This window comes from Ictidomys tridecemlineatus, chromosome 12, assembly GCF_052094955.1.
Source record: "Ictidomys tridecemlineatus isolate mIctTri1 chromosome 12, mIctTri1.hap1, whole genome shotgun sequence".
Classification (NCBI taxonomy): domain Eukaryota; kingdom Metazoa; phylum Chordata; class Mammalia; order Rodentia; family Sciuridae; genus Ictidomys; species Ictidomys tridecemlineatus.
The window spans coordinates 65,377,058-65,394,120 of NC_135488.1; the positions used below are offsets into that span (position 1 = coordinate 65,377,058).

The 17,063-nt window shown below is 37.0% G+C and overlaps 1 protein-coding gene across 2 annotated transcripts in view; it reads left to right on the forward strand.

Annotated features, from left to right (window-relative positions):
• Gkn2 (gastrokine 2) overlaps positions 1–17,063 on the forward strand; it is a 72,708-nt gene that overhangs the window by 53,659 nt on the left and 1,986 nt on the right. For both annotated transcript variants that reach the window (XM_078029081.1, XM_021724363.3), the window contains 4 exons: positions 12,094–12,286; positions 14,454–14,507; positions 14,916–15,053; positions 16,864–16,974. In XM_078029081.1, the coding sequence (XP_077885207.1) occupies positions 12,275–12,286; positions 14,454–14,507; positions 14,916–15,053; positions 16,864–16,974 (315 nt within the window). In that variant the 5' untranslated portion in view covers positions 12,094–12,274. The remainder of the gene's footprint in view (positions 1–12,093; positions 12,287–14,453; positions 14,508–14,915; positions 15,054–16,863; positions 16,975–17,063) is intronic.

Sequence of the window (17,063 nt, forward strand, 5' to 3'; positions counted from 1 at the left end):
GTGTTCCTCTAGAAAAGCAATCTCACTTACCTTTTTCATAATTGACACACCTTTAAATTTGATCTAGTCTCTTCGTAAAGGAATATCAGGCACGTATAAAGGTAGGTATATAAATAAGCTTATGTATTTTGGGAATGTAAATACTCTTTATTACTGGAAATATTCTGACTCATTTTAATACAGATCAAATGTATAGACAGATGATGTTAGTGGCCTCCTTGTGTGTCTATCAGACTGAGGAATTCTTGCTGTATGCCTCAAACCCCGTATATCTCCAATACGTCCTGCCATGTGATCAGGGCTCAGTAAAGGATTACCTCAACAGAAATTCAGGTATAAAATAGATTCTAAGATGTTGGCTGCCTTCCTCAAATCTAGAAAAGGCCCAATAATCCCCAAAGCCCTTTCTTTTCCTTCTTGAGTAGAAGTTAAAATAAAAAAGAGTTTAAACTCAAAACCAATTCTTCTTGGACCTGTAGTTGTATCAGTGGAATTCAATGTTTTTGTTTTTGTTGTTTGTTTATTTGTCTGCAGTCAACTTCTTCCCTGTTCCTTTCCATGGCTGTTCACATCTTTGTCAATCTTCTATGTCTTCCCCATTCTTCACCTATCTACCCTGTCCACTGAAAACCTGGAAGGTATTATGCATCTTCCAATCTCTATCTTCACCCCATCTTCATTCATCCATCCTGGAGAAATGTGTTCTTTTTTTTAGCTGTCAATGGACCTTTATTTTATTTATCCATATACAGTGCAGAGAATTGAACCCAGTGTCTCACACATGCTAGTCTTGCACTCTACCACTGAGGCACAACCCCAGCCCAGTGTTCTTAATATATTGCTTCCAAGACCAACATCTCTCTGATTTCCACTTTCCTGAATCAAATAGCTGTCCTTTATCTAAGACGTCAATCTCTTCCTGTTGGTTTGTACCTTCTTTTTTGTGTCTAGGGTCAGATATCCCCAATACTAACAAATCAAAGCAAAAACAAGCATAAAATCCTTCCCTTAACTCTACTTTCCTCATGAACAGAGACCTTGCACTTGTCCTCCTCTTTACATCTATTAAGAGGATCACATATTTTCTAATTCCACTTCCTCACTTACCAGGCATAGCTCAGCTCTCTGCAGTTTGGCTTCAGGGTAATCAAAGTCTAACCCATGGCAATGGGACTCAAAATGAGCCTCTGATCCTGGGCTTCTCAGTGCCCCACTGACTTGACTTTGTGCTTTTTAATCCTGCTCTTCTCTTACTTTGGAAATTGTCTCCTGCCTGGAGTTCCGTGATGTCCCCTTTTCCCATTTCTCTTCTACCATCCCATCATTTGCGTTCTTCTTTTCTATCATGGATCCTTTCAGTGTCAGGATTGTATTCTCTCCTTGATCTTCTTTTTTCACCCTTTGCCTCTTTCTGGTGTGACTTGCTCTGCTCTGAACACTTGAGCCACCTCTACATCATTGAAAAGTGGACTCAACCCTAACAAAGCTTCGTCTTTAGTTTATTGCATGTATTATATAACCATGTTCCAAAGTCAAATAAACTCTAGACCAAACCACTTTCACTATTTTTCAAACATCCTGATTTTCTGCAATTTCTATTAGTTTTAATAGCATTTTAAACTCGAGTCAACCAAGGTAGGTACCTCAGCCATTCTTGACTCTGATTCTTCACCCACTCTCTTCCTCCTCATGCACAATTGCCCACCATTTAAATACCACTTTTTAAAAATAATCCCTTTCTTTTGGTCATAAAAAATAATTCCTACAATTTCTACGATTGTAGAAAACATAGAACATTGTCAAAGAATAATTGGCGCATATCATTGTACTACACAGAGCTATTCACTTAATCTGTTTAGGATTTTTTAAAAATTTCTCTTAAGACTTTGATATATGTGCTATTTAGAAATACCTTGTTCCAACATTTGAGGATTTTCCAGTTATATTTCTGTTATTGATTTCTAATTTAATTCCATTGTGGTTTGACAATGTGCTTTGTAGTTCTATTCTTTTAAACTTGTTAAGGTGTATTTTGTGGATCAGAATATGATCTACTGTGATGAATGTTTCATAGAAGCTTGAGAAACATCTGCATTCTGCTGCTGTTTAATGAAGGATCCTGTAACTGTCAAATGACTCCAATTTATTGTTAGTGCTATTCAGTTTGATTATATCCTTACTGATTTTCTGTTTATACAATCTATCAATGAATGATAGAAGAGTATTGAAGTCTTCAGCTATGAGTGAGTTTGTCTATTTCTTTTTGTAGTTCCATCAATATTTAAAGGGCTATTTATTTTTTATAATTTTTCAAAAAATTAGATTTTATTTTTTAGAGAAGTTTTAGGTTCACAGAAAAATTGATTAAAAGGTTTGGAAATTTTCTAATTAACACCCCCCCAAGAAAGCTACATCCTCAGCCCCCCCCCCGTTTTTTTGAGACAAGTTCTCACTAAATTGCTGAAGTGTCCTTTGAACTTGTGATCTTCCTGCCTTTGCCTCTTGAGTTGCTGGAATTAGTGGTATGTGCCACCAACCCAGTTGCCTCACATATCTTGAGGCTCTGTTGTTAAGTGGATAATTAAGAATTGTTGTTTCCTCTGGAAGAACTGATTCTTTTATAACTGTGTAAATTATACTTATCACTGATAATTTCCCTTAATCTCAATTCTGCTTTATCTGAAATTAATGCAGCTGCTCCAGCTGACTTTTGATTAGCATTAGTTAGGTATCTCTCTCCATCTCTGTTTTTAACTGATGTCTTTGTATTTAAAGTGCATTTATTACAGACAACATATAGCTGAGTCTTTTTTTTTTTTCAACCTGCTTGGATAATCTATTTTTCTTGGTGCATTTAGATCATTCACATTTAAAGTGGTTATTGATATCATTGGATTAATAGCTTCGATGTCTGTAACTTTTCTGTTTATTGTACTTTTTAATTTCTGGTTTTCTTTCTCTAACTAAACATTTTATACGATTTTATATGACACTCTTCTCTCTCCTTTCTTGGCATATCAAATATACTTGGTAGTTTTTGTTGTTGTTGTTTTAGAGGTCACTGAGTTTTCAAAATACATTTACAGCCGATCTAAGTCCACTTTCAAATAATCCTATGCTGCTTCAAAGGTAGCTGAGCCTTCTTATTCTTTCTCACATGTGCATTTTTTTGTTTTATGAAAAAATGTTCAATATCTTTAGTAATTAGAGAATTTCAAATCAAAACTGCTCCAAAATTTCATCTCACACCAGTCAGAATGGCAGTTATCAAGCATACAGACAAGAATAAATGTTGGCAAGGATGTGGGGAAAAAGGCATACCCATGCATTGCTTGTGGGACTGCAAATTGGTACAACTAATATGGAAAACAGTATGGATATTCCTTAGAAAACTTGGAATGGAACCACCATTTGACTCAGTTATCCCTCTCCTTGTTCTATACCCAAAGGACTTAAAAACAGCATACTAGAGTAATGCAGCCACAACAATGTTCATAGCAGCTCAATTCACAATAGCTAAACTGTGGAAGCAACCTAGATGCCCTTAAATAGATGAATGGATAAAGAAACTGTGATATATAGACACAATGGATTATTACTCAGCATTAAAAGAGAATAAAATTATGGCATTTGCAGGTAAGTGGATGGAGTTGGAGAATATCATGCTAAGTGAAGTAAGCCAATCCCCCAAAACCAAAGGCTGAATGTTCTCTCTGATAAGTGGATGCTGATCCATCCATATGGGGAGCAGGGAGGCATGGGAAAAATGCAGGAACTTTGGGCAATGGGGAGGGATGGTAGGGAGAGTACATGGGGGCAGGAAAGATGGTGGAATGAGATGGACATCATTGCACTTATTGCACTTATGGTGCGATGCTACATCATGTACAACCATAAAAATGTAAAGTTGTGCTGCAGTTGTGTGCAATGAATCAAAATGCATTCTGCTGCCATATATACCTAATTTAAATAAATTAATTAATTTTAAAAAGGTAGCTAAGCATGATGTTTTAGGTGATAGACTTGAGATATTTTCTGTATGATATTTTATGTTAATCTGATTGGGAGTTGGTTTGTATATACTGTCTGTGTATAAGCACTAGGGGCTTCACTCAAAATACTGTATTTGAAATTATTATGTGTTGAGGTATATCCTTTCTTACTGATTTTTTAATCATAAAATAGTGTTCTATTACATAAATTTACCATGGTTTGGCTATAAACAGTTGAAAAGCATTTGGGTTGATTCTGGTTTTTCATGATAGAAAGCCATTCCAAATATTCATGCACAGTTTCTAATGTGGCTACTTATTTTCATTTCCCTTGGTTAGATGCCTAGGAGTGAGATGTTTGGGCCATAAGGTAATTACATGTAACTTGATGAGAAATTGCCAAATTGTTTTCCATAATGCTCTTGCCATCTTGCATTCCCACAGCAGTGCATAAATTTTCCAGGTCCTCCAATCATAATTTTCAATGTTTTTTCAATCTGCTTCTTTGTTGTTTCAGTCATTCTGATGTGTGTATAGTGGTACCACATCATGATTTTACTTTGCATTTTCCTAATTATCAATGAAGCTGAGCATCTACTTATGTACCTACTTGCTATCTATGTATCTTCTTTGATCCATTGTCTCTTCAAATCTTCTGCTTGTTTTTAATTTTCTTGAATTTGAGTGTTCTTTGCATATTCTAGAGTATCAGTTCTTGTATTAGGTATGTATTTTGCAACTATTTTCTCCCACTCTGTGGCTTTTATTTTCATATTCTTGAGAGAGTATGTTTGGAAGAACAAAAATTTTGACTTTACTAAAGTCCAACTTATTAATTTTTTTGTGAATTTTAAAGTGTGACATTAGCTGAAGAGTTTTTTTTTTCTTTCCTTTTCTGCAGATGTCCTTTATCAGGATGTGGCAACGCCTTCCTACTCCTCATTTCCTAAGAGTTGCTGTCATCAGAATGTTGAATTTTGCCAAATGTTTTCCTGTATCTATAAAAATTATCATATATCTTTTAATTTTCAGTTTACAGTATGTTGGATTATATTGGTTGATTTTCAAGTGTTGTCAAAAACCCTAACATTCCAGGAAAAACTTCATTTGATCACAATGTAATATTATTTTTCTATATTGTTGTATTCAATTGGCTAACATTTTGGAAGATTCTTTTTATCTGTATTCATGCAGGATTTTGGTTTGTAGTTTTCTTTTCCTCTGTATGAGAGTACTGGCCTTAACTGTGAGTAGGGAAATGTACTCGCTTCTCTTGTTTTCTAGAAGAATTTGCATGGAATTGATATTATATTCTCTCTCTCTCTCTCTCTCTCTCTCTCTCTCTCTCTCTCTCTCTCTCTCTCGGCACTGGGGTTTGAACCCAGGAGTGCTTAACCACTGATTCACATCCCCAACCTTTTTAAATATTTTTTATTTAGAGACAGAGTCTCGCTGAGTTGCTTATCTTCCGAGGTTATTTTGCTTATGGTAGAATCACTATTAGATTTTCCTAAATAACTGTACCCCCATTACAAGGCTACTTAGAGTTGGATTTTCTTTTTCCCAATAATACTTTTTGAGTCCTTACTTGACATATTTCAGCAAAAGTCAGAGCTGGCCTACCATGTTAAAGTGGATCTTTGGCAGAACAGGGAGTAAAGAGGTGTGTTAAGGCCTGTGTATGTTATTTTCAGATTCTGCATATCTCATCAGTAGAATTGAGGGCCATTAAAGGAAATGAGTGCCTGTTTTATATAATATAGGAAACAATGGAGACTATAAATGTGCTTTTGTTTATCACTGATAGATATGATCAGTACAATTTGTATTCTGGATTATCAAATAATTTTACTTGTACTTCTCTTCTGAAACTTTATAATCGCTACCTGTTATGGTTTGATGTGAGGTGTCCCCCAAAAGCTCATGTGTGAGAAAATACAAGAACATTCTGAGGAAAAATGATTATTATGAGAGCCTTAACCCAATCTGTGAATTAATCACCTGATGGGATTAATTGGTAACTGAAGGCAGGTGGGATGTGGCTGGAGGAGGTGGGGCATTGGGAGTATGACTTTGGGGTATATATTTGTATTTGGTAAGTGGAGATCTGTCTCTCTGCTTCTGATTGTTATGTGGGTTGCTTCCCTCTGCCATACTCTTCCGCCATGCCATTCTGTTTAGCCCTGAGGAACGGAGCCTGCTGTCTATGGATTGAGCCCTCTGAAACACGAGCCCTTGACTAAACTTTCCCTCCACTACAGTTGTTTAGGTAAGGTATTTTAGCCACAGCAGCAAAAAAAGCTGAATAAAACAATATCTTTTAATATTTATATTTTCTGCTGCACAACAAATTCTCTGAAGACAGATATTCTTTGCCTCTAGTTGACCTTTTATTCTTTTCAGGATGTTTTCCCAGTGATTTTCATAAGGTAGGCAGTCATTAGGAACAGGAGGGAAATAGGAACTAAAGGAGGGATGGAGAGAAAAAGAGGAGAAAGAAAGACAAAACAAAGAAAGGAGTATGGAAGAATAGCATGGTAAAGGTGGGGAATCAGTGATATGCAGAGAAAAAAACAGGAATGTACGATAGGATGGTTTGGGTGTCTCTAGTGGCAATTCAGTACCTGAGAATCTTTCTGACTCTATAAGCACTTTTTCTTTCTTTCATTTGGAATATTTCCTTTTGTGGTAGTCAGCTTTCTGTTACTGTGACAAAATACGTGAGGTGATCAACTTAAAAGGAGGAAAGATTTATTTTGGCTCATGGTTTCAAAGGACTCAGTCCATAGTTACTCAGTCCCATTGATTTGGGCCTGTGGTGGCACAGTACATCATGGCAGAAAAGCATGTCAGAAGAGGCCTATTCATTTCATGGCATCTGGAGAGAAAAGAGAGACAGATAGGAAGGGGCTGGGGTACTAAAATCCCCTTCAATGTCATACCTCCAATAAACGAACTTCCTTCTACTAGGTTCTACCTCCTAAGGGTTACACCACCTCCCAATAGCATTACAGGCTGGTGTCCAGGCCTTCAGCAAATGGGCCTTTGGAGGGAATTCAAGATCCAAACTGTAGCACCTTTTCTCATGCCACTTGGGGAAGTTACTTTGGGACAAGACTGTAGAGTGAATTAAATTTCACGTTTTAAACTTTGTCCTTTACTCGATGAAGAATTTTAAAAAGCGTTTGAACAAAGAGAAATGTAGGCAAAATGATGTTTCCAAGCCATGAATTAATGGTGATGGTAAGGATGAAGGGAAGTCAATTTTGGTCTTTTGTTATAGACTGGCTTCTCAGGCACAGGGTTGGGCTCCATTTTCCTAACAACTAGATGGGGCTGTGCCATTGCTCTTTACTAAAGGACAGTGAGCAGAGGAGGCCACTTTCCGTCTGAAGAAGTCTAAAGCAGGAGTTAATCTAACCTAAATGTTGGTCTAGCCCTCTTTCTACCACCTGGAGGATACCAGGATAATCCTGAAGCTACACAGTGAGGCTAGGGAAGCCACATAAGACAGAAGCTGAAATCCATGATTCATTACTTGGAGGGGAGCTACCCACTAAGAACATCAGCTGCACTGGAATTCACATGAATTAGAAATAATTTTTTTTTCTCAAATCACTATGAATTAGGCATTGTTTGTTATGATTGCTAGTGCAGATAATTTTAACTAATAAAGGTCACTGTGATAGGGAGCTTGTAGTGGCGAGGACAAGGAATGGAGTTTGCTATGATGAATGGAAAAGGAAGACATCTATTGGAAAGGCATGACATCCCAGAGGAGAAATGGCAGAAGAATCAAGGAAGACATGAAGAAATTGTCAACAGAAATAATAGTATCCATGGTCAGGGCTGCTTTGGGGAAATTACACAACTACTTTTATTTCAGACATGGCGAACTTGCTTATTATAGTACATGCAGACAAAAATGCCTGGAAAATATTGTAAAAACAGAGAATTTAGGTTTCAAAATTAAAAGGGTAATAGTTAGAATGGGCCTAAAGTGGGTCTGCTTGTCAAGAGGAGCAACTGACCATATCAGTAGTTGGAGTGGATTTTCTATTTGGTTTGAACAATCCAATAGTTAGGAAAAAAATATATCTATCTATAGATATAGATAGTTAGATATAGATAAAGATGTTTAAGACACTCAAAGATACAAATGAAGGCATTACATATATAAGAAATTATTAAACAAAACATGTTGGAATAAAATAGTGTATTACTATGAAAAAGAATAAATTAGGAAGATCATAATTACACAGGAAGCACGTTCATGTCAGCAACACTAGGTGCCAAGAGGCAATGGCATAATGTTAAAAAGAAAACAGATGTAAACCTATCACTGCTCATTAAAAGTGAGGAGAAAACAAAGACACTTTCAGACATGAAAAGACCAAGCACATTTAACATTGGTAGGCTCCCAATAAAAGAACAATCAAAATATATACTTACACAAAAAAGCAAAGAAAATTTGGGGGATATGAAAAAAGTAGTTAGCACAGGAATTGACAAAATAGTAAATTTAACAACCACTGATAGTAAGCTTACATATTATTTTTTTATTTTTTAGAGTAAGTAAAACTACACAATTATAACAATATTGGGGTAGAAAACATGCTTAGTAATTGGTTAAAGGGTACTGAGTTTATTGTCTCTTTGGGGAAGAAGATAAAAACATAGGATTTGTAGGAAATATGAGCAATTAAGTATGCATACTAAGGTTTCAATGAAATAAGTAATAAAATTAAATCATAATGACAGGGAAAAGAAAGAAAAAAATATTTATAAATGAAAGCAGAAAAATGGGAGAGAATGCAAATAAAAAGCAGTAAGTACACAATACAGCAAGAGAGTAGAAAAAAGTCCAAAATATATTAGTAATCACAATGAAGAAAAAAATGATATTCATAAATTGAAAGAGTCAGACTGGTAAAATGCTAAATGCAAGAGAAACATCTAAAGCAATACTACATAGAAAAGTGGAAAATAAAAAGACCAAAGAACTGTTCCAGCCAAAGAATTTCAAAGAAAGCAAACTAACCAGGAACACAAAACACGTGCGACAACCTCAGCCTGAGACAGTGAAATTAACACTGGTATTCAGTATTTTTTTTGCATAAAGAAATATACCAATGAAATAGAGAGACAATGATCAGCTAGAATGTACATGGAAACCATATGACTTTGTAAGTCAGTAAAAATAAAAAAAAAAAGCTAAGCTATTCAATAAGAGATGCTGGCACAACCAGATATCCAAATGGGGGAAAAATTGGGCTGAAATCTAATGTTATACTAAAATATAATAGTAAAATTAAATGTGAAAAACAAGACTTGAAGGAAATGTAGGAAAATACATTAAAGACATTAGAAACATTTCTTAAGCAGGACTCCAAGCAAAAATTGTTGAAGGAAATATTTCTCATTTTTGACATTGAAATTCAAAACTTCTGTGAAACAAATCACATCATAAACAAGGTTGTTACATGATGAGCTTTACACCAGGAGAAGATTATCTATTCCAGAATTTGTATTCTGAATATAAAAAGAACTTCTATGTAGCAATTACAAATGCACATAAATTAGAAAAAATGCCCAAAGGGTGGAAACCAGTAAATTATAGATGAGGAACCTGGAATGAACAAAGTTTGAGAAAGGTACTAGTAACTTCATATTAATAGTATCAGGTGGGGTAGGTACAAATTAGCACGACAATGGATATCACTTGATACTCATCAAAAATTTAAAAATCTGAAAATGCCAAGTCTTGGCAAGATCCAGTGAACTAGGTGTCACACTGTAATTTGTATCAACTCTTTTGGGAAATGTGTTAGTTGACCTTACACTTCTTGTGACCCAAGCAAGGCATGCAGTCCAGGGCACGTGACCACTTGCAAATATGTTGGTGTCTATACTGTTGGGCTCAGCTAAGCAATGACCAGGAATAGAGTGGATAAATAAGTATCAATCCTTTCATTCACTGAAGTTCTTTTTTCAAAGGTTTCAGTGATTTACCTACTAAGGATTACTGAAATCAAAGAGGTGTGGGAGATAGTCTTGTTTTTGTCACTGACTGTATACAGACTTGGGCAAGTTCCTTATCCTGCAAGGTCTTAGAGTCCTTGTTGCGCATAGGAGGGACTAGGAATAATAATCAGAATAACCCATGTAAGTTTTAGAAGCTTACATGCCTGAATCCCTTCTCAGACTTATTGCATCAGAGACCCAAAGTGTGGGCACACTCAACACCCCTTCTGTAACAGTAATTTTACCCCCTCAGTGGGGAGCTAGGCAGCTGAGACATGAATTTCATTCATAGAAACTTTTACAAATACAGCTTCTCATTCTCCCTGTTTTCATTTTTGAGTTGTGGGTTGTACTGAGGATTTCCAAGTCTCCATCTCAGTAGCATTCTGGAAGCAAAGCCTTCTTGCTTATGCTCCTATCTCCGCAGGGTAAGCAGTTACACTTAAACCAGCAAACAATCCCAGAGGACATATGGTTCTTATAGTTAAGAGGGTGGACAATGCTGTCGACCTGGGCTCAACTCTGCACTCCTGCCCTTACAAGTTGTGTGACTCTGGGGAGTTACTTATATATTAGTCAGGTTTTGTGTCTCTGTGATGAAAATACCCAACAACAACAACTTAGGGGAGGAAAAGTTCATTTTCAGTCCATGGTGATTTGAGTCTATTGCTCTGGACCAAGGTGAGGCAGAACATCATGGCAGAAGGGTGTTTATGCTCCACTCATGGAAGCCAGGAGTTGGTGGGGGGAGCAGGGGAGAGAGAGCGAGCGCAAGCAAACAGAGGGAAGGGAACACAGGGAAGATGCACCCCTCCAGGAGACAAAGTGGAGGGTAGGGTGTAATATTTCCTTCAGCACTGATGTCTAGAGGCCTTGTCTGCTTGCTTTTTTGGAGTCTATGGAGCCAGATATGGGAGAAAATTTGCAAATATATTACAAAATTGCAATCCTTTTGGGGTCTAGGATCTCAGAAAAATTAAACAGACCTGCACATTTTGCATCCACCACAGCTGAACAGCCAGGGAAGGGGAATTCCAGTGAACTAGGTGACCTCCCAACTACCCAAATATCCACCTTGTAAAATATCCATTTTTCTTTAAAAGCTGCTAATTAGGAAGTTGTTCCAGCTGTAGAGCAAGAACATTGTTCATGGAATCCTTTTACATTTGGTGGTGCTCCTCAATATTTTATAATTTATATATATACCGATATATACAAACATGTATAAGTTGCAAAATTAGTATATATAGTAATTTTATATAATAATAATTATATATATAATTATTTTGCACACACACACACACACACACACACAGCTAGAGATCAAAACCTGGGCCTCACACATGTTAGACAAATGCTTTACCATTTTTAAATTTTTTAAAAAGACACCATGGTGTGGGGATTTAGGTAAATCTCCCCCATGGTGTCTTTTTTATAAATTTCCTTATCTTATGAATTCATGTCTTAATGCTAATGATAATTTGACATTTATTTCTAATTGAGGTATTAACAATTATATGAATTAAAATGTATTCTCTCTTTTAAAAAAATCTGAGAACTTCTCAGTGCCTCCCAAGATAACTTGGAAATGCATTATATCTCATAGTTCTCATGGCATTGTAGACAAGGTTCAATGTAAGCATTTGGCTAGGCCTTGTCATAGGGCAGAGTGTTTTCTGAGCCTTGTTTTTCATGAAGCTCTGGAAATTGCCACCAAATGCAAAGGGAAATAGAAAGAAAGTCTTAAGACTGTTCATTCTCTAAACAGGGCTCCCAGCCACTGCCCTTGCCTCTAGTTTCATGCCCTTTCCTGAACTAGATGAATTCAAAAAGCAGGACGGTGATGAGAAGGTACAGTGGGGACCCAACTCAGGACTTACGAAAGGACTTTACCTCCAGGAGGAGATTTTAAGAATATGTCCATATGTGTCTATGCATAGAAAAAGCATCTTGAAATATTTTTAAAGGGTGGAAATTGAAATCTCAAGCACAGCATAAAACAGATAAGCAGGAAATATTTGCAGAGTGACCAAGTGGTGAATTTTCATTGTTGACTAATGAGATTCATTGATTTCAGGTGTGTGGTTGGTGCTTGAACCTGATAAAGCAGTTTGCTGGGGTGTGTCAAAGATATGGACATGATCTGTGCAGACGTGATCATTTGGAAAAGAGATTTCCACATCTTAGAACCAATATAAAGGGTAGAAGCTATACCAGGCAGCTTTACTTGCTCCAGTACCTTCTTCCTGTCAGGCAAAATGAAAATTCTTGTGAGTATTTATTTATACTTCTTGATATCCTTGTGATGGGCTCCTTGCAGAGAATGTTCATGTGCAATATGTCAAAGATTTCAGGGGTCTTAGACTCTGTTTATGCTTCTAAGCTTCTGTTATTGAATTCATAATGTCTTTGGCAGAAATAGTGCTGAGTATTAAGTTGAATATTTGTGTGCCCCTTGTCTACTTTTTCTTTCTTTCGTTTTTTGGTGATGTTTACTTAAAAAGAAAAGAAAAAAAATGGATATACGTAGGTAATTTTAATTTGGAAGATGTTTAATATTAATCCCTTATCTCAAGTGTTGTTAGTAAGGTAGGCATTTTAGAGAAATTACATTTACTATTTTAAAAAAAGAGAAGTGGTAATTTTTTAAAAATGCCAGTAATAGTAATAATAGCAGCTATGGTATTAAACCACATCTAGAATTTCAAATGCATATTAAATTGTAGGCTAATCTTTCACAGGAATAATTCCATCTATTTATTGCCTCAACCCTGTAAGCTAGATAGTATTATCCTCATTTTCTAGATCAGTAGACATAGAAGAGTACAAATTTTTCAAACCCATGAATGAGGGATTTAGGATGTAATTTATCCAGGTTAAGTCTTGCTTATAGGAGCAGCCAGGCAAAATCTAAGCAGTGAGTGTCAACACGTCTACTCATCATGTCTAAACTCTCCCTTAAGGCAAAGTATTCCTTCCCTGAGTGACCTCACTCCTCCATCTGATCCCAGTCTCCATAGTGCCACACTGATTCAGAAGGGGGTTCCTTCCTCTAGCCTCTGTCTCTTCTTCTCATTCAGTTGCTAAGGGAGAAAGCAAAGTGTTAAGCCATAAAGGCTGTGAGTTTGAAGAGTTCCCCTCCCAGGGCTTGCTTGATTTTCTAAGAGGAAAATTTTATAACAGGGTGCATTAATGCATTAATGATGGTATTGCGTGGGAGATTATTTTGGGGCAGAGGACCCTCCCTGAGCTCCTTCTAATCACATTAGTAAAGTGGGTTGTTCATCATCGTATTCAAATCTCTATTCTAAATCAACTAAATAGAATGGAACATCACAGGTTGATAGAGCAGTCTTGGGGTAGAGAAGGTAAGCCTCTGAGTAAGTGGGGCTCGCTGGATATCTGCAGCGCGTCTTAATTAGCTGCTCCAACCCCAATGACAAACATTAGGAGTGAAATGAAAAAGGACGTAAAAAGTCCCACTGACAGTTCTTAAAAGTATCTGCCCTTCCCACAGATCTTCTCCATTGGAAGCTTTCAATGTTAGTGTAGTTCACTACGATGCCCTGGAGAGAGAGCACGATTAATGTCAACTAAGGTCATCACATTAGATTGTTGAGCATATCTGCAAAATATCAGATCTGCCTCCATGTCAGGCTTGCAGTTGTGCTGGCCCAGCACTCACCTGATAAAACCACAAGAGCATGGGTTAGCAGGATGTGGAGATTTTCCTTGATGCCAGACTCAAATGTTAACTGTATTCTTAAGCATCCTAGCTTCATAGTTTCTGTTAGAAATCCATTGTGTTTTTTCCCATTCATGAATCTATTTTAAGTCTATTTTACCCTCTCAGTATCAAGGGATTAAAGATCTTCTTTTTTTTTAAATTTTTTATTTGTTTTAATTAAGTTACACATGACAGTACAATGATCTTGACATATCATACATTTGAATCAAATGGGGCATAATTTTTCATTTGAATCAAATGAGGCATAATTTCTTGTACAGTTTGCAAGATCACATTGGTCATATAGTCACGTCTATACATACAGCAATAATAGTGTCTAAAGATCTTCTTTTTTTAACCGAAGGACATCATTGTTCACAAGTAATCCAAAGCCAGTATGAATTATTTTGGGATATACTCCTAGGAAAATAAGGTCTTCCACTCTATTCACCAGCCCCCAGTTTTTTCTGCTATCTAGAGGGTGATAAAGTTGGGACTTACGTGGCAAGGGGCCTTGTGTCTTATAAATGGTATAAACTCAACAAATGCTTTTGAGTGTGTGAATGTGTGTGTTTTCCACTTTGGAAGTGGACTGCTTTCCACTTTTTTGACACCTACCAGTGTCTCTAGGTGTCCGGGTCTACCCTTCTGGTTCCAACCCTCAGTGACTACCTGACAAGGAATGGATGTGACTGCTCTATTTTTTTCAGGTGGCATTTCTGGTGGTTCTGGCCATCTTTGGGACACAGTTGCATGGATATGAGGTAAACTGTTTCCTTAGAAATGTTGGGAGGTGAAAAGGAAGATAAAAGAGAATCTGAAGGACAGTAGAGAGTCCATGTGCCCTGAGATGGAATCCCAGAAATAGCCAATAAGGAAAATGATGGGGTGATCATTTCTAACTGCAAAGCCTTCACCAATGTAACCCATTCCTTTAAAATGTGGTCAGTCTCCTGTGATATCATTTCTTCTCCTTTTTATGATACAGTAAACTGAAGAAAAGCTTGGCGTTCTTATCTTAGCATGGGCTTTGGACTAGGATTCCAAGGAAGAAGTTTTAGCTTTTAATGACTTGCTCGAAGTAATTAGAAAGCTTTATTTTGCTGAAAGACCTGCCTTTCAAATGCATGTGATTTATGGAAAACCCGTAATATCTTTGTTGTCAATTCTAGGTTTATAACATCATCAGCCCAGGCAACAATGGTGGCAATGTTCAGGAAACAGTGACGATTGACAATGAAAAAAATACTGCTACCGTTGACATCCATGCTGGATCATGTTCTTCCACCACGATTTTTGACTATAGACATGTAAGCAGCAAGAGGATTTTTGTTTTCTTCAACACTGGTTTTCTAAGGGGCAGAGGGACAGCTGCTTACTGTGTATTTACATTCCAGGGTTTGTCTCTGCAGTTCCTTATAAATTTCCTCACCTCTGCTTTTCCCTTGAAATAATCTAGCGATTTATTAGCAAAGAAGCAAATGGAATCATTTCTAAGAAACAATATGATAGAAATCATTTGCATCTTCATGACCTTTTAAGGCAGAAAGTGGAAGAGCCATGTGCTGCTGTTCATTACAGGCCCAGAAAGTACATAGCGTAAGAGAGTGACCAAAGCGAAGCCCAGCACAGAGACTCTCAAAATACTTGTTGAATGGATAAACAAATAAATCAGAGCTCCTAATGCAAAACACCATGTAGAAAAAGAACAACCGCAAGGCAATCACACCGTAGCAGAAAATCAGAGCAACTTTATACCATTTAATTATGTATATAGTAATGTCACATTTTTATAAGAAGGTACTTCCAAGTTTTAGTTACTAGCATTAAAAATACATCTCAGAAACTGCTCAGAAAACTTATTCTGTCCTTCATCCATTTATCCATTTGTTACACCAACACTAGTGATGGCCCTTTTTTTGTTTTAAACCTGAGTACAGAGATGTGCACAATAGATATAAGTAGGTTGTAGCTAATCTCACTGGTCATTTAAAGAGGCTTTTTTTCCTCCATTTCTTCTAGAAACTTCCTCACATGCTTACTTACTTCCCCCTTCTGTTGAGAGTGCCATGGCACATTTGAAAGTACGGAGTCTTCGCAAGATACATTTTAGAAGGAAGTGGTTCTAAAATTCTTACAAAGCAAATGTCACAGAAATCCCCCAAATGTTTAAAAAAAACTAGAGTGGTAAGCCCCTTACACTGTCCTCAGCCTTGCCTTCAGCATATTTTTGAGTTTTAGAAACTAGAAATTTGTTAGAATTGAAAAATAGGAACTATAAGAGTTCCTATGAGATACAGCCTTATGGAGTATATGATTATTTAAAACTGTGTAGAGAAAAGTTTCACTCAAGATGAAAATTCAGTGGCTTAGGTGCTTTTTTGGCTCCATGGTCCCCATGCTCCAAGGTTCTTCACATCCCTACTTTCTCAAACTAATTCCTCTTCAGCCAATTTGGATTTGAAGTGGAGATAGGATGGAGAAAAAAGAAGGCAAGAAGGTGGTGAAGCATGTGTGCAGGTGTGAGGGTAGGGGTAGGTACACTGAGAGAGCTCTAAAGCACCGTTGTCTGACAGAACCTACTTTCTGTAATGGTGGAAATGTCCTATATCTGCATTTTCCTGTAGGGAAGCCTCTATCCAGCCACTTGTTGTGATTGAACACTCAAAATATGTGATGGAGGAAGCACATTTAAAATTTTATCTAATTTGAATTTAAATAATCATATGTGACTAGCAACTACAATACTGAACACCACAATTCTGAAGAATGTTGTGTTTTATTCCAAAGTGGGGGAAAAGCAACATAAAACCTATCAAAAAACACAAGATTGCTGCGTCTCAATCTTTCAAACTCCAAACTGCAGATCCTGATCCCATAATATGAAGAGTAGGCCTAAGTCATGGGTGTGCACAATTTCAAAGGGATGGGAATGACAAATAAGAAACGAAAGTGCAATTTTGTAAAAGTTGAGTGCACAGAACTGATTACAGATTTAAAAACAAGGGTAGGGGCTCACTGTGCATGCTCAGGTTTTTCTTCCAAGGCGTAGATGTCATTTTAGATGTTTAGAAACCAGGCAATTGAGGAGGGGCAGTAACTCTGTTCTTACTGCCTCAGGGCTACATCGCATCCAGGGTGCTCTCCCGAAGAGCCTGCTACGTCCTAAAGATGGACCGTTCAGCTATCCCTGCTCTGGACAAACTGGAACGGTACCTCTATGAGATGAAGGTAATTTTAGGATACCCTTAAAAATGCTCTGTTTCTGAGCCATGGAGAAATGAAGAGTGAGAGAGAAGATTAAAATATTGTACCTTCCC